A 26,194-nucleotide genomic window follows, 5' to 3' on the forward strand; every position below is an offset into this window, starting at 1 on the left:
TTCCCATCTCTTCAGAGAAGGATGTTGCAACCTACATTAAAGCCGATGCTGCATTTTTTCATAATTTTTGGTATTTTTTCTTCTAGTTTGGTTCCCAGTTTTGCACCTCCCTCCTCCCCCAGCACCCCGGACTCTGACCACTTGATCACTTCTTGATCTGTGTTACCTTTGTGTTTTTAGAGGAGGTGCACTAGGACCCAGCGAGCTGCCCCTGAAGCAGCCTGCAGAAAGGCAGCTCAGCAGACTCCTCCTTATCTCCAGTGTCAAACTTGACATCAGCCTGCAAGCGGAGCATGGTAACTTCTCCCGCAATCAGCGCTCTCACATCAGTGGCATGCTGCATGAAGATATGCTCCTCTCCCTGCCCTCTGCACCAGCAACATGGATTGTCACATCTCCATCCTCCTCCTCCTCATCTGCTCTGCCTTCAGCTGCTTTGGGGAACTGATTCTCCATCCTACCAACGAAGGTAAGTAAGCCGGGCACAGAGAGAGATCCCAGCAGTGGCTACACTTTCCCTTTTTCTTAACGTTTGGATCCTGTTTGAAACCGGGTCCGCATCATTTTTTTTAAGGTGGTCCAGCGGGATAACTGTTCGTTCAGCGGGTGGACTGAGATTTTCTTTGACTGAACAAATGAGTGATAAAAGAAAATCCTGCAAAATCAGATGGTGGCAGCTGGAACAATTATAACCTTCAATTGCAATGCAAAATAGACAGCAGTGTTCACAATGTTGTGTGTTAATTTATACAAAGGGAGGGGTTGCTTTCTTCGCACTCGTCTTCTTATAACAAAGTTTAAAAAAGAAAACGTAGCTCTGTTCGTGTGAGCAGCTCTCGGGGGGAAGGGGTGACATGTTGGGGTGGTGACCGTGACCCATGACACAAGTAAAGGGAGCTTTTGGTCGTTAGATGGAAGAGAGAGAGAGATCGTATCCGTGTGTTTCTGTAGCGGCCGGATTTCACTGACTAGGTGGAAGTTGTTTATTACATCTCACAAGGTGATGGGCTGCTCCGTGGTACAGGCTATAATGAGCATAAGTGACGCTAACGGGAACCATGATAGTAATGCCCAGTGTGCTTGTCTGCATATAGTTATGTGTATGAAAAGTATATATTCTGTGTTGGATAGCCCAAAAGATAAAAAAGGGAAGGAAAGACTGAGAAAGAAAAGGGAGGAAAGAGAAGTGTAGAGAATTTTGTGTTTTCTTCCACTGAGGTTATATTTTAAATGCCTTCCCAGCTACACAATTACCAAATTGATCTTATTGTTGATTCACATTTAATACATGGAATATAACTCATTTATTAATTAGTAACTTAGTTGCCTAATGATCTCTTTGTAGCTAATGTACCTAATTTCGCAGTATCCTAAAAAAAAAATTAACCTATAACACCTGTCCTTTTTAATGAATTATTTCCTTACTGGTAACTAAACCACAAACCCTGTTTATATGCATAATGATAGTAATATGAGTCGTGTTTTATTTCATTTCAGAAATCTTTAATGTAATAAAAAGCAGCCAGTGGTACTACTCCTTTTAGATAACTTACTTTTATTGCTGTAACAATTTAATTTCAGTCTTTAACTCAAAAGAGTACATTTTTAAAAAAAATCCTCAAACAAGGCATTGGCATATCGTTTTTGTTAGCTTTCGCTAAGTTAACATGTGAAATTCAATGTGGTTAAAATACACACATTTCAGCAAAATAATTATACCCATTGGACATTCAATCTTGAAAGCTAATTTAAAATCTAAGTTGAAAAATATAAGGCTATCCATTCCCCATGGATAAATAGAAGTGGAGCTCCTGCTCACAAGACACTGGACACAGCCTCTAGGATCAGTGTGTCCAAAGCAACTTTTATCTATAAAATCCAGAGGTCAAAAGGTGGTGAAGAACTTCTAGCAGCAAACAATTGTACAGAACCTACACCTGCTTCATATATAACATTTGCACAGAGAAGAAAATATATGTGCTATTAAGATCATTATTTTTGGTGCCCAAGTAACACTGATGAACCGAGTGCTTTTGGGGTAAGGCAATTATTGTGTAAAATGATTTCCCCCCCTATAAAGTGGAAAAAAACAATTAAGGAATGATTAAAACTTTACAAATCCAAGTAATTCTTACATCAGATCTTTTTATTGCTGGGAAGAGTAAATTATTTACTGTTATCATAAAAAGTATAGAGCAGCTGTTATATATTGTCTGTATAAATATTTTTTGTATGGTGAATGCTTCAGAGGTTATTTAACAGAACATACTTTCAAAGTGTTGTGCATAGCTAAGCCTTTCTGCAGCAACACGCTATTTTATAAATAGAGTCGCCCATCGCAAATGATTTTGGCTAATAAAAACAAGCATGTTCGCCGGGGTTACTTTCTCTGTGTGTTTTTATTACAAAAGATTCTTCACAAAGTATGTAGTTCTGTTAGGCAGTAAGCAGAGCAGCTCCGCTTCCATGACACTTGCAGGCAGACACATAATGTAAACTAAGATAATAATTAAGGCAAAAAGACTTTTGAGAACTAAACTTTGTTAAAATATCACTAATTTTTCTTTTGTTGAAAATTGCTGGCTTTGAGATTTAATTTAATAAATTAAGGAAAGTGTGGGGAAAAAAACTCCTATGCAATACGAAATGCGTACTAGGCGTAGCTGTCCAAAGAAGCTTCTAATAAGACAGTGGTGTACATTATGACTCATCCAGTTTGACTTTAGTTTTTTTTCTTTATTACTTTAAAAACCTTGTGCAAGATACAGTATGAAATAATGTTTTCTGCACAGCCAATGGAAGCAATAACAAAAAGGGACAGCAGTGTTAATACTTCTCACAAGTATTTAATCTTCCAGATTGAGTATTATTTTTATATTCCTTCCCCAAAATGAAAACTAAGTGTTTCTTCTAAACTACTTTAAACAATTTAATATTTGTGGTAACTTAGGAAGGCTTGAGAAAGGTTTTTGATTTTTTACCATATATTTAGATGGATACGGTGAATTTCAGAATTTGAGTTTTTATAATTTGCTAACATCAGTCTGACACACACATTTGACAATCCATTGTCAACATGCAGTTTAAAAATCTAAGTTAAAAAAGGTTTTGCTTTTTTTCTTGAAATAATCTTCTCCTGACGACCTTTCTTCTTTCCCACCCCTTTGCTCTAAATTTCCGTGGCCAGCGCTGCCCCCCCCCTAAATAAAAAGGAAGTTAAGGGGAAATGTATGTTTATATAATTTTGTGGTAACTATTTAGAAAAGTTTTCTTTTTCCAACTGTGAGAATGAACAAACTATAGTAATTTTAACTGAGAATTTGGTCAAGGGGTGTGTCTGGGTAGACCAATCTCCATACGTGGATAGCTAAATAGAACATATGTGAGTTGTATAAAACTTACTATGGATTAACCAATTAATTTTTCATATCGAGTCTTTTAAAAAAGGATGAAATTCAATCAAAATTGCTTTACAGTACATGTAATTGTTACTGTACATTAGGTATATTGAGGGTAGTTTGTGGGCTACCACCAAAAATATACCAGATTTATTTTATCTGGAAGAATTGCGCAGATTTTTGTGAAAGCATTTTTAGTGCTAAAACATTGTGTAAAATATGGTCATTGCAGCCAATACAAACACTGCAAGAGCAGGAAAAATAGTAGTAGTAATAGTTATAGGTTGGTCTATTTCATTTTTAGTTATTTAATCCAGTTTTGGGGGTTTTGTCTGGGAGAGATGGAACATATGATACTCTGCACCATCACCAAAAGTTTTATTTAAAAGAAACTGTTCTTTTATGGAAACAGGTAATTTTTGTGAAACTTATTTCTTAAGAAATCTGCCACATACTGGGCTTTTTTTAAAACCACACATTTCTTACCCCTTAAACTATCTCAGTAGTCCCGAAAGAGGCTTTATCAATGTACAGAATTGAAGTGTGAACCATTTTTTGAGTAATAGGAGAATGTCAGGAAGAATTAACATCTGAATGAGTGGATCATTCCCCATTTTAGGGTTGACATCTATTTTCAACACACAAGCAGAAAAACCTTAGGTTGAGAATGTGCCATGCGCTTAAGGTGCATATAAATCATAGACACTATTATTTCAATTGGATCTAGTATTTTTTAGTTTTGGATGATTACTTTTTCACTTAGAGGGATGCAGTTTCTTTCAAAACAGTTTATATAGTATCCAGAAATTGAATGAGTTATACAATTCTGTAATTTAATAGCCTTTTCTGATCCTTTTCAGTAACTATGCTATTTGCCTGAGGGTACCAGCAACCTTAATTTCACTGTTTTATAACCCACAACAGTTAACACTTGACCTGGGTCATTAACAGGATTATCAGCAAATTTGTTTAAGCTTTTACTGACAACCTGAATTGCTTCAATAATATTTTGACTGTGCAGACAGGAAACTTCTTGTAACCTCTCAATCTAGCATAAAATTAATTTCTTATGAAAACGACTCCAAAAAGAGGACCAATATTGTAAATCTGTTTACAGTACTGAGTTACAAATAGTCTCCATTTTGGTAAACAGTAAACAACTTGTAATCAGTTCCTCTTTCCAGTGTCTATGAGGTTTCCATGATGTGGTTTCATGTTTTTGTCATTCATTACCATCTCGGAACTTTGCATAATTCAGCAATTAAATTACATCGCTTTATTGGTGTGAATATTTACTGTTTACAAAGAGTTATTAATATTAATGTGTTTTCTAACAATGTCAACTGTTGCATTTTTTAAAAATGCCAGTGTTGTATGTGCAGTAGCACGTACAACGGACTTTGCACATACATTTGTATGTTTCGTTTTAGTGACATTAGGAAATATTGAAAGTGCTGGAAACTTTTCTACAGCTATGAAAAGGAATTGTACGGAGAAAACTCCTTTTAACAAGCATTATCTTACTCTGTGTCAGCTGTTATTAGATCATGACCAGTTTTGATGTATCATGGCATAATTCCTGAAGCAGTAAAGTTCAGCGACTGTTAATTTTGTGAGTTTAATTTCAAAAGTGTAATTATAAAGGCGGAAATTTTAACAAAAATATATTGTCTTTTTAAAGTTGGAATTTGGAAGATTTAAACTGGTGAGGTTTAAAGGGCTACTTTTTATACAGCTGTATCGTATTCAAAGCTGCTGCGTTTTAATCCTTCGCTATATAACCAGACAAGTAATGAGCATGCTTTAAAATTCACACCATGGTGTTTGTAAAATGCTTTATTACAGGAGGAAAAAGTTCAGTGGATTCTTTATTTTGTAGGCCTGTGTTTACTGAGAGGTTTTAATACTTTGAATAATTTGTTTCCTTTTCTGTTTGTCACTTTGAATCTTTCCTGACATAGCATATTACAATGAAAATAGTGTTAAAGGAAAAATTAAGATGCTGCTTAAAAAAATTACTTAAAATATTTGAAAATATCAAACCATGTCCAAATGTAAGGTTCTTCTCACAATTTATTTATATATATTTTTTCCAACAGGGCTAACCTCCTCCCAAAACAAACAAACAAAAAGTAATAACCAAAGAGGTAGAAGATTATGTTTTTATAATTTTTCAGTGTATTAAAAAAGCATACGAAGCTACAAGCTTTAGATCATCAGCTATCTGTAAACCTTAAACATGTATGACACACACCAAGCTTAGGCTGTTATTTAGTAAAACCTTTGCAGCTTCTTGATGCTTTGTGAATAAATGCAATTTATTTGCATGTACATTTGGCAGGAATATTGGCATTTGTTTCAAAAAAATATCATCCTTGGAATAATGCTGAATTCAGCAAATTTGCTGTCAGTATGCTTGCTTTTGATTTTGTTTTAAAATATACAGCTTTTCTTCCAGGAAAGCATGTAACTACTCTTGTTCTTGTAATCCCCATTTGATGAAAGGTTTAGAAATACAGATGCAGGTGTTGGTTTTTGGTTTTAGAGATCTGGATTTTATCACCAGTGAGGGTCACTACAGAGCTGTTACCAAATGCGAGAGTACAATCTGAAGACTTTTAAACAGAGGCTGGTCTAATTCCGTTATGCATCCGTTAGGTTATTCATCCAGTTATAACGGTGTCCTAGGCTGCCATTTGATTTCTTTAAGAAATTATCTGGAGGAGCAGTGACATCCCTCAAAATTCCTAAAGTTCAAAGTTGTGCTCTACAGAACCAGAATTGTGACATTTATTAAAAAGTCAGACAGGCACCTAAACTATTGAATTAACCAGGCAAGGAGGAGGTGGTATGCATGTTAGGAAAAATTCACGGGCAAGGAACAAGTATCTTATTAGTTCTTCACCTTGTGAGACACAATTCCAGCTGACTGAATTTGGTTGCTCAGCTGGGCATTGATGTGGGGATTCTCCATTGGGAAAGTCAATATCAATTTTTACTCTTTACCAGAGCTCTGTTTGTTATGAAAAGAGGCTTGGCTGCTGAAAAGCGTTTACAAGACGGAAAGGGTAGCAATAGTAAAGAGAAAATACAGAAAAAATATGTAGAAAATGGGTGTTCTGCTACCCACATTTCTTAACTACAGACTTGTGGGATCTTTAAAGTCCAAAATAAATAAATAGCACTCAGCAAGTAGCACTTATATGTTATGATCTAATGATAGCTGATGTAGAATAAGGTAATGTTTGTTAAAAAGAGTTTTCCCTGTTCAGTTCCTTTCTATTGCAATAGAAAAATTTCCAGCATTTTCATAATTTCTTTACTTACCAGCAAAATCAAGTTAAAAGTTATCAGTTTGACTAAAAATCCATTAAAGTGCTACAGCCATTTTTATTTCCAGAAACTTTAAATAAATTTTTATAAAAAAGCTACTGTTGTCAACTGCAGGTATATTCTAAATCATAAACAAAACTTTTTATAAACTGCTTTATAAATCTACTTTTAAGACAAATTCAAAGGGCACAATCTGATCTTACGCTGGTATAATTCAGGAGCTGCTTCATTGAAATGTATGGGACAGGATTTTCAAAAGCACCTAAACAACATATGAGCTTTCAATGAGACTTGTGCGCCTAAGTCTGTTTGGTGTTCTTGAAAATCCCAGCCCAAGGAATTCTTTTACCAGTGTGAAACCAATGTGAAATCAGAATTGGGACCCAAAGATTTCAGATTGCTTGTGAAACTCAGTAATGAATAGTGTGACTAAAAGAAATAAAGAACTAGAAATAAAGATAATCCTCTCTCAAAGAAAATGTTGGGAGAGAGACAAAAGAATTAAGCCCCAGCCTGAGAGACTGTCAGCTGGAATGAATGAAACCACACCAAATAAAGTCTTAAACTTGCAGAGATGTTATTAAACGAGACAAACTGTAAGTAGACACTTTACTGCCAGCCTTCCTTTTTTCTTGAACTACTGTATCCTGCTGTTTCAGGCAAAGTATGGAGGGAAAATCCTATTAATCTGCTGGAAAAATATTGATGAAAGAATAATAGCAGACAAAATGAACAGTAGTAGAAACTTACTAGCAATTAAGAAAACAATGGGATGAATGTTATGGAATAAGGTTCAGTCAGGGCAGTTGGATGTAATATGTTATGGGAACAGTTTTCTTTTTTGTCCAGCCTGTTTCCCACACCATATTTATATCCACCTCTTGATGGCAAGGACAAAAAGGTTACCTCAGTCTGCATGTTAAAATATTAATGAAAAGACTTCTAGAAAGCTGGTCTCTAATGCCTCCCTGATTTTTAGGTATGTAACTGAAAAGTTTGTATTGAATTTATTCACTTAGGGAAAGATAATGTTTTATAGCAAATGTCTAAGGAAGAGACTAACTATCTGAATTGGAAATTTTAAAACCACAAAATCTCCTTCACCGCACAACTTTCAGGCTTCCCACAAACTTTGCCCAGTAGTAAATAACAAGGAGTGAAGTTGTTTTTGTGGCGGAAGTTCTGAGCTGAAACCCAATAAATACATAATCCCTATAGCCTTCTCTCATTAGCTGCATTATTATAATTCTTAATTCAGTGCTGACAGTGTGCTCAATCCCGAATTAAGGCATAAATAAAAAGTCTCCCTGTCCCTAAAATGTTGAGACGTTGTTTACATTAGCAAGCTTCATGGCTGTGATTCTTCAGCAATACAGCTCCACAGGTGCCAGTATCTGTAGAAGCTGCAGTATACATAGGGTTCAGGCATTTTTACCACCCTATTTAACACTTAAATAACAGGTTGCTAAAAACATGCAATCCCTGTGTATGCTGTAGTTGCCACAGATGTCATCATCCATCAAGGGGCACTACTGGAGAATTTACAGCTACAAAGTTTTAGGGTACATAAGGTCTCAGAGTGTAAGGATCCAACCCTGCAAACATTATTCAAGAGTCCAGTTAAAGAATAGGTGAAAGGAAGTGAGCATCTGTCCCAATGAGGGTGAGGGCTGAAGTACCCAGGGGAAGTAAGAAGTAAGGCTGTGGAAAGAAGGCATTCACTGTGAGGCCAGAACTTGATCGAAGGAATCTAAATCTCATCAGTCTCCTCTTCTTCTTCTTCTTCACACCTCAATCGCTCCTGCTCACCATTCCTGTCTTTGCTGCTTCCTTCTTCCCCATCCCTATTTATTCTTTACCTCCCTCTCCACCCCCTACCGTGATCAGGTGAGCAAGGTAAGGCATATTCCCTTTCCTCTTCTACCTTGGGTGGGAAAATGTGACTTTTTTTTACCTCCTACCTGTTCCCTTTCACCCACACACTTCTAATCAGAAGGGAGAACCTTTGGTCCTTGGTTTCCCAGAGGAGGCCATGGCGGAGTGCACTACTCAAACAGTGCACTCAATCAGCAGCGCACTTAACAGTATCAGCCTAGCACTCAAGAGTGGAGAGAGGAGTGGCAGAGAGTGGTGTTGATGCACAAAGAATATGCTCAGCTGGAGAAGGGTGGGGATGCTCGATGAGGAAATACTGGGAGCTTATGGTGTGTCGGGGAGGCTAATGGTTGGAGGTGACAAAGCAGAAGGTTAAGGTCTGTGAGAAATTGTGATGGGTGGGTGGGTGGATGAGAATGCAACAGCCACGTTAGCATTTACCTTTTCTTTAGTATAAATATTTATATTTCTCACATGTGGAAGGAGCGCGAGAATGTTAGCAAGGTTTGGGTTGGAACAGCATCAAATTAAGTCGGGGCAGTTCCATTTTTCATGTGGATAGCGCAGCACACATGTTCTGCATTAATTACCTCCATAAATTCAGTGAACCTAGCAAACAATGAGAATAGCATATTGGTGACATCAGCGTATTGGAAAATAGAACTGGTTTTAGCATCTTGGTTTCCTCAACATGACACTTCTGGAGCTTTCTGATGCTATGAGCATGTTCTCCCGGTTCACACCAAAACATTTAACCATTTGCCCTCTGGATATATTCTATACATATGGGTAACTGGGTAAGAGCCCAAGCATGTCAGTGCAAGTTGAAATGCTTGATTCATAAAAGTTTCATCCTTCATAACAATCTGTAAGAGAAGAGAGTCATGAAATTATGGGAGATGCACTTGTCTGGATGGCTCTCTGAACGTAGTGGCTGAGCATAGTTTAATGCATAGATAGATTTTACTAATTCTGTGCTTTTAAAGAAATGGCAAGGATTATTTCTTGCCTAAGATAACTTTGAAAAGCAACTTCTTCTAAAATCTGGAATAATGCCAGTGTGATTGAACAGTCACTTGCCCTATTAGCTGACAAACATTTGGTTATTGGGGTACTGGTCCTTGTCTCAACAGACTCTGACATCAAAGAGTGACTGATTACCTGTAACTCCCACTGACTTCATTGGGAGTTGCATGCGTTCAAGACTCTTAGGATCAGGGCCTTCATCGTGTTTTCAGTGCAGTAATAAGGAAAGTTTCCATGATCTAGGGAGCCATTCTAGGTGTGGATACTACTCATGATGAAATCTGTGCTTCCTATGGCATCTGCTGCTGTCAAGAGTTCTGGAGGCTGAGGCTGTTGTGTTGTTTCTTTAGTTGCTCACTTATTTAACAAATATGGGTACAGTATTGTGATCTAATGCAAAGGGCCCCATCCTAGGAGGTGCTATGCTGTGTGTCCTCAACCTCTATTGAAGTCAGTAGACGTTGAAGGCACACAGCATCTTGGAGATGCTCAGCATCTGTCAGGATGGGGCCCTTTGTGTCAATACAGTAGATCCCAGCTTTATCAGACCCACAAAGGGCCCCATTCTACAAAACTCTCATTGGTTACAGACAAGGTTTCATACAACTGATATCCCTAAGTTATCTCAGGTAGGGAGTGCAGTTTATGACCACAGGAAGAATTTTAGGGCTTGATTGTGCAAGGTGCTGAGGCCCTTTTGGGAAGTGTTTAGCTCCTATTGAAGTCAGTTGTGTGGCATTTGGCACTTCATAATGTTTGGTCCTTATAGAAGGGTAAACTTGCCTTTTCCTAATTTCACACCTTCCCTGGTTCTGTGGACCTGATTCTGAATTCACCCTGGCTTATATCAGTGTAATTCCACTAAAGTCAGTGGAGTGACTCCTGATTTAACATGGAGTAACAGTAGAATCAGTCCCTAAGTGTTTGGAACTTAAACTTGAATTCAGGTATTAAGGGATTTGGAAACACTGAAAAAGGGGCAAGGGAGAAAATGTGAATGACAAAGTGAATACAGACATATTGTGCCCGTTTGGGTTTGGAGTACTCGTGTCTACTTTTTTTTCTTTTTCTTTTTTAAAGTACCGCTCTTGAGAAGGGAGGAAGAATAGGTTTAATTGACAGGAAATCTTTATGAATTAGAATTATTTTTTTTACACAAAAATAAGTTGAAGGTTTGCATTGCAGTTTGGACCTTATTAGGCTCATCCATTCTTAGTTTTTATATTCCTGGCATAATGAAAAGAACTGGCAGCATAACTCCTCTACAGGAAATAGGAGGCTAATAAAACGGAAACTTTATTAGACATTTGATAAACGTTACGTTCCAGCACACCAGTGACGTGTTTTTATACAGTTGGAGAGCGAGTTACACACAGTTCTAGCAGCACTGTACTACTCTTGTATAAAAGTTTCAGATTGGGAAAAATAAATGTATATTTCTGGTGGTAATTTACATACAAATATTTTCTAGACCAGGGGTCGGCAACCTTTCAGAAGTGGTGTGCCGAGTCTTCATTTATTCACTCTAATTTAAGGTTTCACATGCCAGTAATACATTTTAATGGTTTTAGAAGGCCTCTTTCTATAAGTCTATAATAGATAACTAAACTATTGTTTTATGTAAAGTAAATAATTTTTTAGAAATGTTTAAGAAGCTTCATTTAAAATTAAATTAAAATGCAGAGCCCTCTGGACTGGTGGCCAGGACCCGGGCAGTGTGAGTGCCACTGAAAATCAGCTCGTGTTCTGCCTTTGGCCCATGTGCCATAGGTTGCCTACCCCTGTTCTAGGCAGATTTGTCAAAATAACACAGACAGGTGTGAGAAAATCCACCATATATCTCTGCCAAAGCAGCCCTCTCCTGAAAAACATCTACTATTTCAGTGTTGATGCTTTCTGAGTAGAGATGCCTAAATGTGCCTTTACTATTATTCTGAGAGAAATAGCGCATGGTCTTTCTGTGAACTACAGAGTTCAATTGCAATTTGAGGGCATTTGGCACTCTGTAGGATCAGGCTCAAAATAGATTAGTTTGCACATCAAACTGTTTTGCAGCTCCATGGCTATCCTTTGACCCCTCCATACTGAGATGAGGGGGGAAGTATTTTAGCATGCAGTGAGCATTCTACATTTTGCAGTGACAAAATTTTAGTAACTTTAATTCTTCTTTCCAAATGTTTTCAACTTAATGATTTTTTTAAAAATAAAAATACAATATAATAATATTTTGCTCTTCTGCATCTTTAGTGTGAGGATTTCATAGTGTTTAGCAAGCCTTTGTGTGGGGAGGGGCACGACTGTCCCCTCCCCTTTGTTCTGTACATGTTCAGGGGAGTTAGAAGGATGTAACTTGTCCCTTACTCACCTCTGTAGGCTTCACATCTAGTGGGTATCAGAGTTGGAAGCAGAACAGCCCTGAGGCACATCTCCATTGCCTGTGCAGGTGGGTGGAGAGTGAATGGGCAGGAGTGAGGTGTGGATAGAGCCTTTGGCAACAGCTAGCACTAGTTGAGCCAACGACAGGAAGGGGTAGTGAGGCAGTGATCTGAGCTAGCAGCAAAATACTTCCTGTATGGAGCAATTTGGGAGTCGGGGGGAAATTGTGATTCAGTCACAGTTTCCTCCTTAGTCTGGTCCTAGGGCATTGCAGTTTATAACCTAGCCCTTTATTTGTGGGCATTTCTGTAGCGCTCATCACTGTGCTGAGTCCCCTCATTAAGTGCTTAACAGTCCTGTGAGAGAGAATTACAATGAGATTCCTATTTCGGTAGCTTCTCTGATAGACCGTAGGAAGAACTGACTACCTGAATCTGGCTCCACAAGGAGTTCGGGAGCATGTTTCCTGAAAAGAATAAAACTCAGGGAAAAATAAAATTCTCTTGCTCCTGAAGTACAAGGACAGTGGCCAGAAGTTGCAAAATATCCTGCAAGATTTAACATGTAATAAAAACTAATCTAGAGAATTTACCGTATAATAAAATGAATTTCTGTAACACTAATAATTTGAAAGGTAACTTGACACATCTGAATATGTGGGTGGAGGGATAACTCAGTGGTTTGAGCATTGCCCTGCTAAACCCAGGGTTGTGAGTTCAATCCTTGAGGGGGCCACTTAGGGATCTGGGGCAAAAATCAGTACTTGGTACTGCTAGTGAAGGCAGGGGGCTGGACTTGATGACCTTTCAAGGTCCCTTCCAGTTTTTTCTCCCGGATGACTGGAAAAAAGCTAATGTAGTGCCCATCTTTAAAAAAGGGAAGAAGAAAGATCCAGGGAACTACAGGCCAGTCAGTCTCACCTCAGTCCCTGGAAAAATCATGGAACAGGTCCTCAAGGAATCAATTCTGAACCACTTAAAGGAGGGGAAAGTGATCAGGAACAGTCAGCATGGATTCACCAAGGGCAAGTCATGCCTGACTAACCTAATTGCCTTCTATGATGAGATAACCAGCTCTGTGGATGAGGGGAAAGCAGTGGATGTGCTATTTCTGGACTTTAGCAAAGCTTTTGATACAGTCTCCCACAGTATTCTTCCCAGCAAGTTAAAGAAGTCTGGGCTGGATGAATGGATGGTAAGGTGGATAGAAAATTGGCTAGATGGTCGGGCTCAACGGGTAGTGATCAATGGTTCCATGTCTAGTTGGCAGCCGGTATCAAGTGGAGTGCCCCAAGGGTCGGTGCTGGGGCCGGTTTTGTTCAATATCTTCATTAACGATCTGGAGGATGGTGTGGACTGCACCCTTAGCAAGTTTGCAGATGACACTAAACTGGGTGGAGTGTTTGATACGCTGGAGGGTAGGGATAGGATACAGAGGGACCTAGACAAATTAGAGGATTGGGCCAAAAGAAATATGATGAGGTTCAACAAGGACAAGTGCAGAGTCCTGCATTTAGGACGGAAGAATCCCATGCACTGCTATAGACTAGGGACCGAATGGCTGGGCAGCAGTTCTGCAGAAAGGGACCTAGGGGTTACAGTGGACGAAAAGCTGAATATGAGTCAACAGTGTGCCCTTGTTGCCAAGAAGGCTAATGGCATTTTGGGTTGTATAAGTAGGGGCATTTCCAGCAGATCGAGGGATGTGATCATTTCCCTCTACTCAGCACTGGTGAGGCCTCATTTGGAGTACTGTGTCCAGTTTTGGGCCCCACACTACAAGAAGGATGTGGATAAATTGGAGAGAGTCCAGCGGAGGGCCACAAAAATGATTAGGGGGCTGGAGCACATGACTTACAAGGAGAGGCTGAGGGAACTGAGATTGTTTAGCCTGCAGAAGAGAAGAATGAGGGGGGATTTGATAGCTGCTTTCAACTACCTGAAAGGGGGTTCCAAAGAGGATGGATCTAGACTGTTCTCAGTGGTAGAAGATGACAGAACAAGGAGTAATGGTCTCAAGTTGCAGAGGGGGAAGTTTAGGTTGGACATTAGGAAAAACTTTTTCACTAGTAGGGTGGTGAAGCACTGGAATGGGTTACCTAGGGAGGTGGTGGAATCTCCTTCCTTAGAGGTTTTTAAGGTCAGGCTTGACAAAGCCCTGGCTGGGATGATTTAGTTGGAGATAGGTCCTGCTTTGAGCAGGGGGTTGGACTAGATGACCTCCTGAGGTCCCTTCCAACCCTATGATTCTATGATTCTAATATGGTTGGGCTGTGCTTTTTATTTAAGGTTCATAGCAATAACGTTTAGATTTGGGGCATGGTTTATTTGTTATGTAATAAACATCTTTGCTAGAATGATGGAGGCCTGTACCCTCCAGTTCGTTTTATCTATCAGTTGCCGCTGCACTCAATTTTTGTTTTTGTTCCATTTTTTTGGATGTGGCTTTTTTTGCTTGTACAGTTCTGTAGTCAGCAGTTTAACCACAGATTGAAAATGGCATTTGCCAAATTTGTAATGCTCTGCACAAAATGCTATTTTGTATTGTTCAACATAAGAGGGGCATAGCAGAAAAACTGCATTTCTCACTACAATTGTGTGTCTCCCCAAAGGCTATGGCATGGCCTTAATCTGCCAGTAGGTTTCTTCCTAAGGCCCACTTTGAAATGAGAACTGTAGAGCACAAAAGGCCAAATCTTACAGATGACTGAGCGGGTGAGCATAAGAAATAGCAAGTTTCTACTGGGGTTTCTAAGGCGCTTACACCAGTGAAGGATAGGTGGAGTGCAGCATGGCCAGATGCCTGGCAGTCTCCCTGTGCCAGGGATCGAGGAGGCAAAGGTGCCAGAGCAACACACTTGGTCCTAGCAGAGTTCTCCTATACCAGGGGAATTCTCTGCTGGGCATTTGCAGCATGAACGTACAGCCCTTTTTATGCCACTTGAGCAGCATAAAGGGGCTGTAATATCACTACAGAATCTGGACCGTTATGAATATATACTCATGTAAATGAGTGGAGAATCAGGCCCCAAGTCAGCTACTTAAAAAGGATTTGGGGCAAGCGTATTTTGGAACCACATGTTGTTTCTGAACGCTGTTACTTGAACAGGGACGTAGCATTGGTTAGAACTGTTTATACCAGAACTCCTACTCTCCAAACTGCTTTCTGTCCATAACCAGAAATTCCATAGAAACCCTTTACCTTATCTTTGACCACCATGATGGTTCGTCCCAGATGTCTGTACACAATGGGGCATGTCTTCACCCTGGCCACAACCCAGCTTGTCTGTTTGCAGTTGCCATTTCCACCCAGAAAACAAACTTTGGGTGCAAATCTGAGCAACTGCAACTCCAGCTACCTCCCTTCTGCCTGTAATCTGGTAGTTTAGAGGTGCCGACCCTCAGACCTGTGCCCATAGTCGATTAAGTGTATAAAAATTCAGGTGCGGATTGTCCTGGCAACAGGGAGGCTAAAATGTGTGTCAGTATGTGAACAGACTCCACTCTGTCCCACCCCAAAACCAAATCCTGGCTACGTTCCTGCTTCAAAGTGCCTTCTTTGCTTCCCAGAGAGTTACAAAGCATATTTTGGTTATGGGCATCCTCATTTTTTGTGTTGGATAGCCACAATAAGGTTTTTTCCCCTTTGCTAGCATTTTTCTAATAACTAATATTATTCCAAATTAACATGGGGATGCCTAACCAGAGCAGACAACATTTACGTATAAGCGGTATTTTTTGTATCCGTATTGGTTCCAGGATATTAGAGAGACAAGGTGGGTGAGGTAAATCTCTCACCAGCAGAAGTTGGTCCAATAAAAGATATTATTTCACCCGCCTTGACTTTCTAACATTTACATGGTGTTGTTTTACTTTAACTTGAAAAAGTTGATTAGTTGAAAAATCAGTTATTTTAGCCAATCCATGATCCTTCTGAATGTCTTTCTTACCTCACATTACTGGGGAATGTTTAGTGACTAACAAAGCTGCTGTTATCTAAACTTTGTACTTTAGATCTTGAAAATTGACTGTTGGCAGGCTCTCTCCTCCAGCTTTTATGAAACATGGGCTCAGGATGATTCTCCTTGGCATAACATTTGGGTTAATTGTTTTTCCTTCAGATACGGAATGTATTTATTTTGTATTCAGTTTACTATAGAAGTTTGAACCTCCCATCTTCCTTGAAGTGCTGCCCCTTTCAGATGGAGAATCTGATTCTGATCCCTGGCTAGTTTTACACCCAACTCTTTTGTCTTCTGTGAAATTACTCCTTATTTAGCTGGTATACTTGAGAACAGAAACAAGTCGATAAATTTTGGAGTTTCTGTTGTCAGTGGGCCTGTATATCAAACGCATCTCAAACCCCTTCATTTTGCTAGTTCCTTGTACCACAATACCTACAAAAACGCAAGCAAACTTGCATTCCATGTGTGTTATGTTCCCGTTCCAAGCTCTGGGAAGAGATTCATTCTGACAATTTAGCACAGCCTGAACTGAGGTAGCTTATTATGGTTTCTCTTAAATTGGGAAGTCGACTACTCTGGAGCCCAAAGCAGCAGGCAAAGAGGCAAGGCTCTTAGGAAAGAACATGTGGTTAATAGACAGCATTGCCGGCACGTTGCCATATGGCATAAATAGCCATAGTGTACTGTACAGCGAACAAGTCCGTTATGTGAAAGGACTAAAGCCACTGAATTCCCAAAGCTGGGATTGTGATTGTTGCTCATTTTGTAGATCGCTGTGATATTTAAATACTAGCAAGTAACAAGGTTATGAAGTCCCTCTCACTGGTATTTAGCATTGTTTTAAAAACAGTCACGTGCTGTGAACTAGTGCAATGCACTGAGGTATTAGTTAGCTGTTGATTTTTATCTTACAAGAACACTTCTGTGCTCATTTCTCCTTGGTATGATATTGCCATTCTTTTATGACAATTGTATGCCGGTGACACCCCCGACTCCCCCGATGAGGCATAAACATTTTGTAGAGAAGAAAAGCAACAATATCTGGCATTGTATCTGTTCAGCTGGAGTCCACATTACATCTTCCACAGTAACAAACCGACCAAAGAATTAAATATTGCAATGCTAGTAAGGCTGGAGGTTTGGCGGAATGAACAGCAAGTTCTTATGGCAACATTTTAAATAAGACACCGGCTCTATAATACCAGCTTGCATGGCGGGGGCACGAGGAGGGGTGGAGGGCGCAAGATGGCACTTGCACCAGCCCTGAGAACATCCTTGCACCAGCCCTGAGAACATCCTTGCACCAGCCCTGAGAACTGTAAAAACACCAAGAGTTATGACTCTCAGTGCCCTGTCCTAACCATTAGACACTTCACCCCTCCTCCCTTCCCCAAATTAGTAAAACAGGGAGGTTAGTAGCTTGATTTTGGAGAGGCCATGCGTCCACAGGTCCCATTGAAATCAACATCTCTGAAAATCGGGCCATGAGTTCAGTGCACTTGCAACAGTTTTATGCCACCACTGACTTCACTGGAGTGGTTCCTGGTTATCCTAATAGTGTTCTTGGATATAATAATTTCTCATACAGAAAAAAATATTGTCATGTAAATAGCTGCACATCTTAGCTACTTTTTTTCAAACTTTATGCAGTTCACCTGATTTTCATGTTAAAATACATAAGATCAAACTATATATTTTTGTTCTTAATTAAGAAGTATTTTAATTGAATATTTAAAAAACCTGCCCTGATATACACCAGCTGAAGATCTGGCTGGATGTTTGTTTATATTACATTTAATAAGTTGGTCAGGTTGATTTTACAAATCAACATGCTGTCTTAGTATACTATGGTATATTTACCACCCATCTAATCAAATATTTGAAGTGATTTAATTATGTGGGTCAATAGCAGGGGCGGGCAAACTACGGCCTGTGGGCCACATCTGGCCCACGGGACTGTCCTGCCTGGCCCCTGAGCTCCTGGCCCAGGAGGCTAGCTCCTGCCCTCCCCCCCCCCCGCTGTCCTCCCCTCCCCCGTAGCCTCAGCTCACTCGCAATGCTCTGGGCGCGGAGCTGTGAGCTCCTGGGGCAGCGCAGCAGCAGAGCCTGGCCTGACCCAGTCTCTGTGCTGCACGTTGGTGGCGACAGTGGCAGCAGCATGGCCTGGCTCCAGCCAGGTAGTGCGGCTGTAGCACCACGAGCCACTGGTGCTCCAGGCAGTGCAGTTAGGGAGCAGGGGGGGGTTGGATAGAGGGCAGGCAAGTTTGGGGTGGTGGTCAGGGGGCGGGGCGTGGATAGAGGTCGGGGCAGTCGTGGGGGGCAACAGGAGGTTGAATGGGGGGCAGGGGTCCCGGGGGGGCAGTCAGGAAGGAGGGGGGTTGGATGCGGCTGCAGGGGTCAGTCAGGGGCAGGGGTTCTGGGGGCGATCAGGGGACAGGGAGAAGGGGTGGTTGGATGGGACAGGGGTCCCCAGGGGGCCATCAGGAATGAGAGGAGGGGTTGGATGGGGCGGCAGGGGTCTGGGGGAAGTCAGGGGACAGAGAACGGGTGTGTGTGGATGGGGCAGGGGTCGTCAGGGAACGGGGGGTTGGATGGGGCAGGAGTCCCGGAGGGGGGGCAGATAGGAGGTCGGGGCCGGACCATGACCCCCTCCTCTAACTGGCCCTCCATACAGTTTATTAAACCCAATGCGGCCCTCAGACCAAAAAGTTTGCCCACCCCTGGTCAATAGTCTCTACAATCTGACATATTATTTTATTATAATCCAGTAATTCCTTGGGAAAAGATTTAGGACACAAATACCTAATTCACATTTTATTTGTCTTTGTCCTTACATTTTATGTTCTAGGAAAAAAAATGTCCTCCCTCTAGATTTCTAGCATGATGGATCATTTTGTGACACATGCCGTCTAGTTGTATCAATCATTTTCCTCTTCCATGCCTTTGTGCCATGCATTGTGCCTGTTGCAGCCTAATAAGGTCTAGCTGAATTAATTGTTTGCCGTGTACTGAAGTATGTGGAAATGAGATTGTATGTTTTTGCTCTTCCTCTGGGCCTTAGAAAAAATGAGCTGGATAGCTCATGACTTTTTTTCCAGTGAGCAAAATATTTATTTTAAAAAAGTAATACGTGGGGTCGGGGGGAAGGGAGTTGTGTATTTCTAGATACAGGTAAAGATGTTCATTCTTTCTGGGGGAAAAATCTCTTTGAAGGCTGTTTCTAGGGGGAAAATATTCTATCTTCAAATTTGAGTTAGGTCCTTGGTAACCTAAATCTCTGAGAAACAAAATTATCTCTTGTTAAAATTATCTCTGTGTTCCTATGCAGTGGAAACCAGACTGAGATTTTCCCACCTCCAATATGAATCCCATTAGACAACTGATGACTCCACAGAGCAAAGGGCAAGATGTTTTACAAGGGCAATCGATATCCCCCAGGTTTTTTTTTTCTTTGACTGTTTTCCACCCGTGCTCTCTTCCTTTTTACCTCCCACCATTTAACAGAGAAGGAGAAATTGGCTGTGTTTATAATGAGTGGGGATAACCTGGTTAGACAAGTGAGGGTACATAAGGCTTTCTGATCCCTTTCCACCAGAGATGTAATGTGGAATAGACTTGTCAGTCCTTGCCCCTCTCAGCACAAAGTGATGGGGGAATGTACAAAATTATATAGTACAAAGTTGGTCAATAAGCTTGGCACAAAATTATGTACTGCTTCAGAATGACAGGTCTGGAGCATAGCTTTTCCCTTCTTGAATTTATCAGTATATAAATATTTGCGAGTGTTAGTGAAATGTGTAGGATGCATGTGAAAGTGGTGTGCTTGGTGCTTCTGTTTTGAGGGATGGGAGAAGTGGAAGCAGGGACAAAAGGAACTGGAAGTGAGATGAAGACCTCTATTGCATTCAGCTTGTGCATTCAACATGCTGCAGATGATAACCTGGCTGCTACTGCTTAATACTGTGCTTTCAACACCTCACTCCCCTTTGGAAGAATTCCCGCTTCCCCCCCAGATGGATACTATTAGCTAATTTGGTTGCTATTTTTAAGACTAAATTGCAGACTTTCTCCTGCTCTGTAATTTGTTTGTTCGTTCTAACTTGGTTAATGCCATGCTAACTTGGGAATAGTGCTATATAAATGAATGGTATGTACACTAATGGTTAGGATGAGGTAAACTTCAAACATGTCATTTTTATTTGTGTTGATGTAAAGAGGCCAACTCAGACAACATATCCACACATGCAGATATCAAAGAAGGGGAACAACATGTGTCTGAAAGGAATGCAGCTGAGCCTCTTGGACATGCAATCAAGTTAACTCCTTAACTGTGAGGTGTAGGTTAAAGTGAGTGTGTTATAACCACAGGCTGTTTTACCTAGTGACAGCCATAAAGTCATAAAATGCACTGAAAAATCCAATGTGCTAGGGGTGGGTAGCTTATCCTCCCCCCCACACACACACATATGTCTGTCATACCTGTATGCTTCCCTTTGTTTATGTCTTGCCTTGAAACTCCATTTCTTCAAATAATAATACCTAGCTTGGGTGGGGTGCAACCAAGCTAATTGCTGGTGTCCCCTGTGGCCAGTTTCTAGCATGATTAAGAGGATAAAATGAACAGCTCCCACCGGTAAAAGACCTGGGATTTTGCTGATGGACCTGAAGCTCTGGGGATTGGGTGAGACATTGTTGCAACCATTCTGCACCCTCTGTCCCCTCCTTGTATGAAACTATAATGTTTCATACTCAAGTGTGGTAATTGTTAGTTACTGAGAATTTTTTAATGGCAACCATGGTAGGTACCATCTGAAATAAGTTGGGTGCTATGCGACAGGACTCTTTGCTCATCATTAGTCTGATAGAAGTGAGTTTGTGAAGAATGGCAGTTGGAGCTGGGCAGGAGACTGCAAGATCCTAAATGCTTAGTCAGGATGATTGGTGGATTTGCTTTGCTGTCGAGCACTCTGACTCAGATGCCACAGCTCCTTGGAGCCCCGGTTTGTAGAGGGACAGCAGATGTTTCCTCCTTACCCCAGTGGATTGACACTTTATGGCAAGGGAGCAGATGCCGCAAGCATCTGAGTACAGACCTGGTCCTTATGCTGCAATGCTGTGTACTGCAATGATGCCAGCAGAGTTAATACTGGAGTGTACGGGAAAGTGTCCTACTGTAATGGACAAAATAAGGCAGCCTTTCCCAGAAACCCACTACACCTACTTTTTTGTTCAGATTAAACTTAAAAAATAATAGCATGTCACCCCAACAGTTTGATTGGAAACGTGTACTCACCAGAGGTGCCTTCCCCGGCATCGCACTCCGCCACCAACTGGTCCTGTGAGGGGATGGGCTCCAGGGTTAAAACCAGTTTTTGGCTGTCAGAGAGAATGGATCCTCCACTTGCCTGCCTCGCACTCTCCTCCTCCTCTTCCTCGTCAACAATGTCCTCTCGTTGTTGCTTGAGGTTGCTTGGGGCTCCTGGGAGGTATCTATGGAGTATTTTGGGGTAGTGGTGGGGTTGCCGCTGAGAATCGCATGCAGCTCCTCATAAAAATGGCATGTCTGTGGGGCAGAACCAGAATGACTGTTTGCCTCCCTTGTCTTCTGATACGCTTACTGAAGCTCCTTTATTTTCATGTGGTGCTTCTGTGTCCCCTGGTGTAGCTCTTCTCCTCCATGCCCTGCACGATCTTGGCATAGATGTCAGCGTTTCTTCTGCTGGATCGGAGCTCTGCCTGCATGGACTCTTCTCCCCACACCGCAATAAGATCCACCACCTCCTGGGTACTCCATGCGGGAGCACGTTTGCGGCCTTAAGTCTCCATGGTCACCTGTCTGGCGAGCTCTCCACACTGATCAAACAGGAAATAAAAATTCAAAACTTCCAGAGGCTTTAACAGGGGAGCAGCTATTTCCTATGTACCTGGCTGATATGCTGTAGAGTTTAAAGTGCTCTCCAGAGCGGTCACAGTGGAGCACTGTGGGATACCTTCTGCAGGCCATTCATTCGAATTACATAACGCAGTGTCTACACTATCCCCATGTCGACCTGTGGATGTTGAATTAAGTGCTACGCCTCTCGCAGAGGTGGAGTACAGAAGTTAACTTTACAGGCCACTTAGGTTGGCGGAAAGGACTCGTAGTGTAGACCCGTATAATATTAGTTTGACTTAACATGGTTTGTGTCATCCTAAATTTGTAGTGTAGACCAGGCCTTAAAAAAATGAAATAAGTCAGAATGTAATTTTCTTAAAAAATGGGTTTGTAATTGTAATGGAAGTACTTTTGTTTTCACAGACTGGAGAATAACTCATTCACTGAGGAATAACACAATTGTGAACGTATATTTATATCCTTATAATGATGTATTGTTTTTGTCTATTTCTGAGATCATACACCCATCTTTTCCCATCTCTTTTTCCCCCCTGTGTGGCACCTTTAAAAAAAAAGGTTTTAATTGCTTTATTTTCTTAGTAATGGTCATACTTAAATAGCAAGTCATGAAGGATGCCAGAATTAATGCAGATAGCTCTACTTAACAGATTTATAGATAATTTCAGGGTTTTCCACCTCCTAATCCCATTCCTCTCTTTTCTCTGAGCACCAATGCCTACACCATTTGGTTCTGGGAACAGTGACAACTCTTCAGGCTTAAAAACAGAAGAACCCTACAACATAATTGCCTAGATTGTTACGTGGTTATTTCTTTTTGAAAGACCCATCATACTGAGATGTTAAAACTCCCTTGTATGTGGAATGAGATTTCTTCCCTTTGTCATTGTCAGTAGTTTTTATATTTAAAACAAAAATCCCTAATTGTAAATGATAAATATTAGAGATGCATGGATCCCTGTTGTTGTGTATTAATATGTCTCATTGGCTGGTGCTAATGTTAAGACGGACAGTTATTCGTTGTCACTAATGTGTATTGGTTCATCTGTCCTGGTTCATGTTAATAAATAAATATGTAGTTTGTGGAGCCTTGTGATCAATTACTTGTAGACTGTAGTTAAACGGAATAGAACTTGCTTTTGTTTTTGCAAAATATGGGAATAATGGGCTTTACTGGATCTATTTTAGAGATTAAAAAAAGCTCATTTCATTAATTAGATACTTTTTCATTTCAAAGGTATTCCAAAATAAAATCTGCACTCTTCTAGTAGAAGGTTGAAAGAAAAAGGAATTCCCTGACAATAGCTATCCAGTGGCAGTTTTCTTGAAGTTAAAGCACGGTGGTTTTAAAAAAAATCTAATATTTTACTTAATACATTTTTAGAAAATACTCCATTATTGCAAGATGATTCGGAGAATCAATCTGATCAGAAGGCAGAAAGGATAAAGCCGTTAGTTAGCATATTATTTATTTTTGTATGCTGAGAAAATTATATATGGGAAAATGTAAGATTTTAATCAAAGATTTAAATATTCACATCTCACCGATGTAGTTAGATACATTGACCCAAATTTCAGGCGTATGAGGGGAGAACCTTGTACTGTATGTACTGTCAGATAGACCAGCTCAATTTCTTCCCTCCCTCCCACCCCTGCTGTAATGAATTTGGACAGAGATCCACCCATTGCTTAGTTTTGCCAATTGTTTTAAAAGTTCTACCTCCTCCGTACTTACAATGTTTTAATATAAACAAGCTGATCCTTTTCATATCTCTTGTGTAGTAAACCATCAGGCCACCTGAACAAATCAACCACTTCACAAGGCCCCCAAATAAACAGATCTTTTATGGAGAGTAACTGTGGTTAAAGGGACAGAGGCAAATGAAACTAATTCTTCTTCATTTTATCTTCTTTTATAGTTAATCTGCTGGATTCAAAAGCAACTCAAGGGGAGCTGGGCTGGATCTCCTACCCATCACATGGGGTGAGTTCACTAGACTGTGAAATGGGAAAGTGCTGCTACAGATCAATGTGCTATTTAACTATTGTTTCCTCTTCAGAGAATGCTATGCTGGGGCTCTTTGGAGCTTCAAAAATAGTCTATTCTAAATTTGAAATTAGGGTTTGTGCTGTATTACTATGGTACCTTTTCATTAGAACATACATCATACTGCATGTAATGCCCATGGTGAGGTCACCCTTAATAGAAAGAATTAAAGGGGTGGGGCTTCCCCATTTTATGCAAATTGTCTTTAAATCTTCCTGCCTGTAGGATGTGCATTTCTAACACGTAGTGTGGAACTATTCTGCTTAGTGATGCTCATAGATGAACTAGAACTGACATGGAAATGTGTAGACCAATTTTCAGCAGATGTCACAAATGTCTATATTGTGAGGGGTTTTTTTGTTTGTTTTTTTTCTGACTTGTTCTAAAGGTGCTGTTCTCTCTGTGGTAAAAGTTTGGCAAATGTCGATACAGTTCTTGTGTGTTTTCTTGTACATTTTCTAATATTGTCTAGAACAAATTCAACTGGATCTCTTATTTGTAACTCTGAAATTGTCTAGTGTTAGGATTCCTATACTTCTAGTTTTTATTTTTTTTCAAACACACAAATTCTGTTTGAGTTTTTTTAATACTTGATTTATGGTTTACCAAACTTTTACCTCTTTATTTATTATCACAATTACTAATGGAGAGGTCACCCATTTGATAGCTGAAACTTTATGATTTCCCAGTAGGTAAAAGAAATTCCAGAACTCCTGTATCATAATGGAGGATGGTTCACCTGAGTACATTTTTAAAAAGATTCTTTGCACAGTTAATTTTAAAATCCCAAGTAAAGAAGCTTTCTCACCATCCAATGGGAAAGTAATCCACAGCTTAATATATGTCTCAGTCAGAAAGTTTCCCCCTTACAATCAGTCTAAATATTTCCTTTCTTAATTTAGTTCCATTACTCCTCATTGTCATGCTCCTAGGTACCATACTAAATTATCCCTATCCATTCTTGGTATTCATCCATCCCTTCCCAACTGTAAATTAGAAGAACAATGTACAAAAAAGGAGGCATTTGGAAATCTAATACTCTTTTGATTGCTGTTTGAGTAATTGAATGTGACAATAAAGCACCTGGGGCCAAATTCTCTCCTTGGATTTGGTGGAGTTTTCATTTGGAGTTGCACGCCTGCATCTGAGAGCTCTGTTTGTTTGGCACACAACAGATGAAACAATGCAATATGTTTTAATTGGGGCAGAGTTCTGTGTTCCTTTTCCTTCCAGGTTATTGGTAGTTTTGAGCAAAATGCTCCTTAAATAGCCATTTTGCTTCTTGCTCATGGAGATATTAGATTATAGAATTGGAGGTAATTCCATCTCGTATTTTACTATGGGTGCTCCATATTATCAATACTTTGCAGATCACTCATCTTTATCTGTCTTTCTTCCTGCCACACCTTGAGTTTGACTGAATGCCCAATCTTCTAGAGTATCCAAAACAGGGGTGGGCAAACTACGTCCGGGGGGGCCGCATCTGGCCCTCCAGATGTTTTAATCCGGCCCTCGAACTCCTGCCAGGAAGCAGGGTCTGGGGCTTGGCCTGCTCCGGCGCTCCAGCTGGGGAGTGGGGTCAGGGGCTTGCCCCACTCTGCACAGAAGCAGCGGCACGTTCCCCCTCCAGCTCCTATGTATAGGGGCAGCCAGGGGGCTCCACACGCTGCCCCCATCCAAGCACTGCCCCCACAGCTCCCATTGGCTGGGAACTGCGGCCAATGGGAGCTGCAGGAGTGGCACCTGCGGACAGGGCAGCGCACAGAGCTGCTGGCTGCGCCTCCGTGTAGGAGCAGGAAGGGGGACATGCTGCTGCTTCTGGGAGCTGCTTGAGGTAAGTGCCACCTGGAGCCTGCACCCCTGACCCCCTCCCAGCCCCATCCCTGATCCTCTTCCGCCCTCCAAACCCTTCGGTCTCAGCCCAGAGCCCCCTCCTGCTCCCTGAACCCTCATTTCTGGCCTCACCCCAGAGCCCACACCCCCAGCAGGAGCCCTCACCCCCTCCTGCACTCCAACCCCCAATTTTGTGAGCATTCGTTGCCCGCCATACAATTTCCATACCCAGATGTGGCCCTTGGGCCAAAAAGTTTGCCCACCCCTATCCAAAGTATCACTATCCTGTGATTCATCAGCATGGCTGGAGGAGGCAGTGGTATGATTTGAGTCAGGATTCTGGCATTTCCGTGGGTGTTAGATAACTCAGATGGCTAACATGGGAGTGAGAAGTAGTTAGTGTGTGAAGTCTCAGATTTCAAGGTTCTGTTGGGCAGTTAAAATATTAA

General features: G+C 40.8%; 1 protein-coding gene across 2 annotated transcripts in view; it reads left to right on the top strand.

Annotated features, from left to right (window-relative positions):
• The first annotated feature begins 280 nt into the window (after positions 1-280).
• Positions 281-26,194, top strand: part of EPHA3 (EPH receptor A3) — a 306,893-nt gene continuing 280,979 nt past the window's right edge. For both annotated transcript variants that reach the window (XM_045001919.1, XM_045001920.1), the window contains exons 1-2: positions 281-469; positions 23,785-23,849. In XM_045001919.1, coding sequence (XP_044857854.1) covers positions 382-469; positions 23,785-23,849 — 153 coding nt within the window. In that variant the 5' untranslated portion in view covers positions 281-381. The remainder of the gene's footprint in view (positions 470-23,784; positions 23,850-26,194) is intronic.

The sequence above is a fragment of the Mauremys mutica genome, chromosome 1, assembly GCF_020497125.1.
Source record: "Mauremys mutica isolate MM-2020 ecotype Southern chromosome 1, ASM2049712v1, whole genome shotgun sequence".
Taxonomy (NCBI): domain Eukaryota; kingdom Metazoa; phylum Chordata; order Testudines; family Geoemydidae; genus Mauremys; species Mauremys mutica.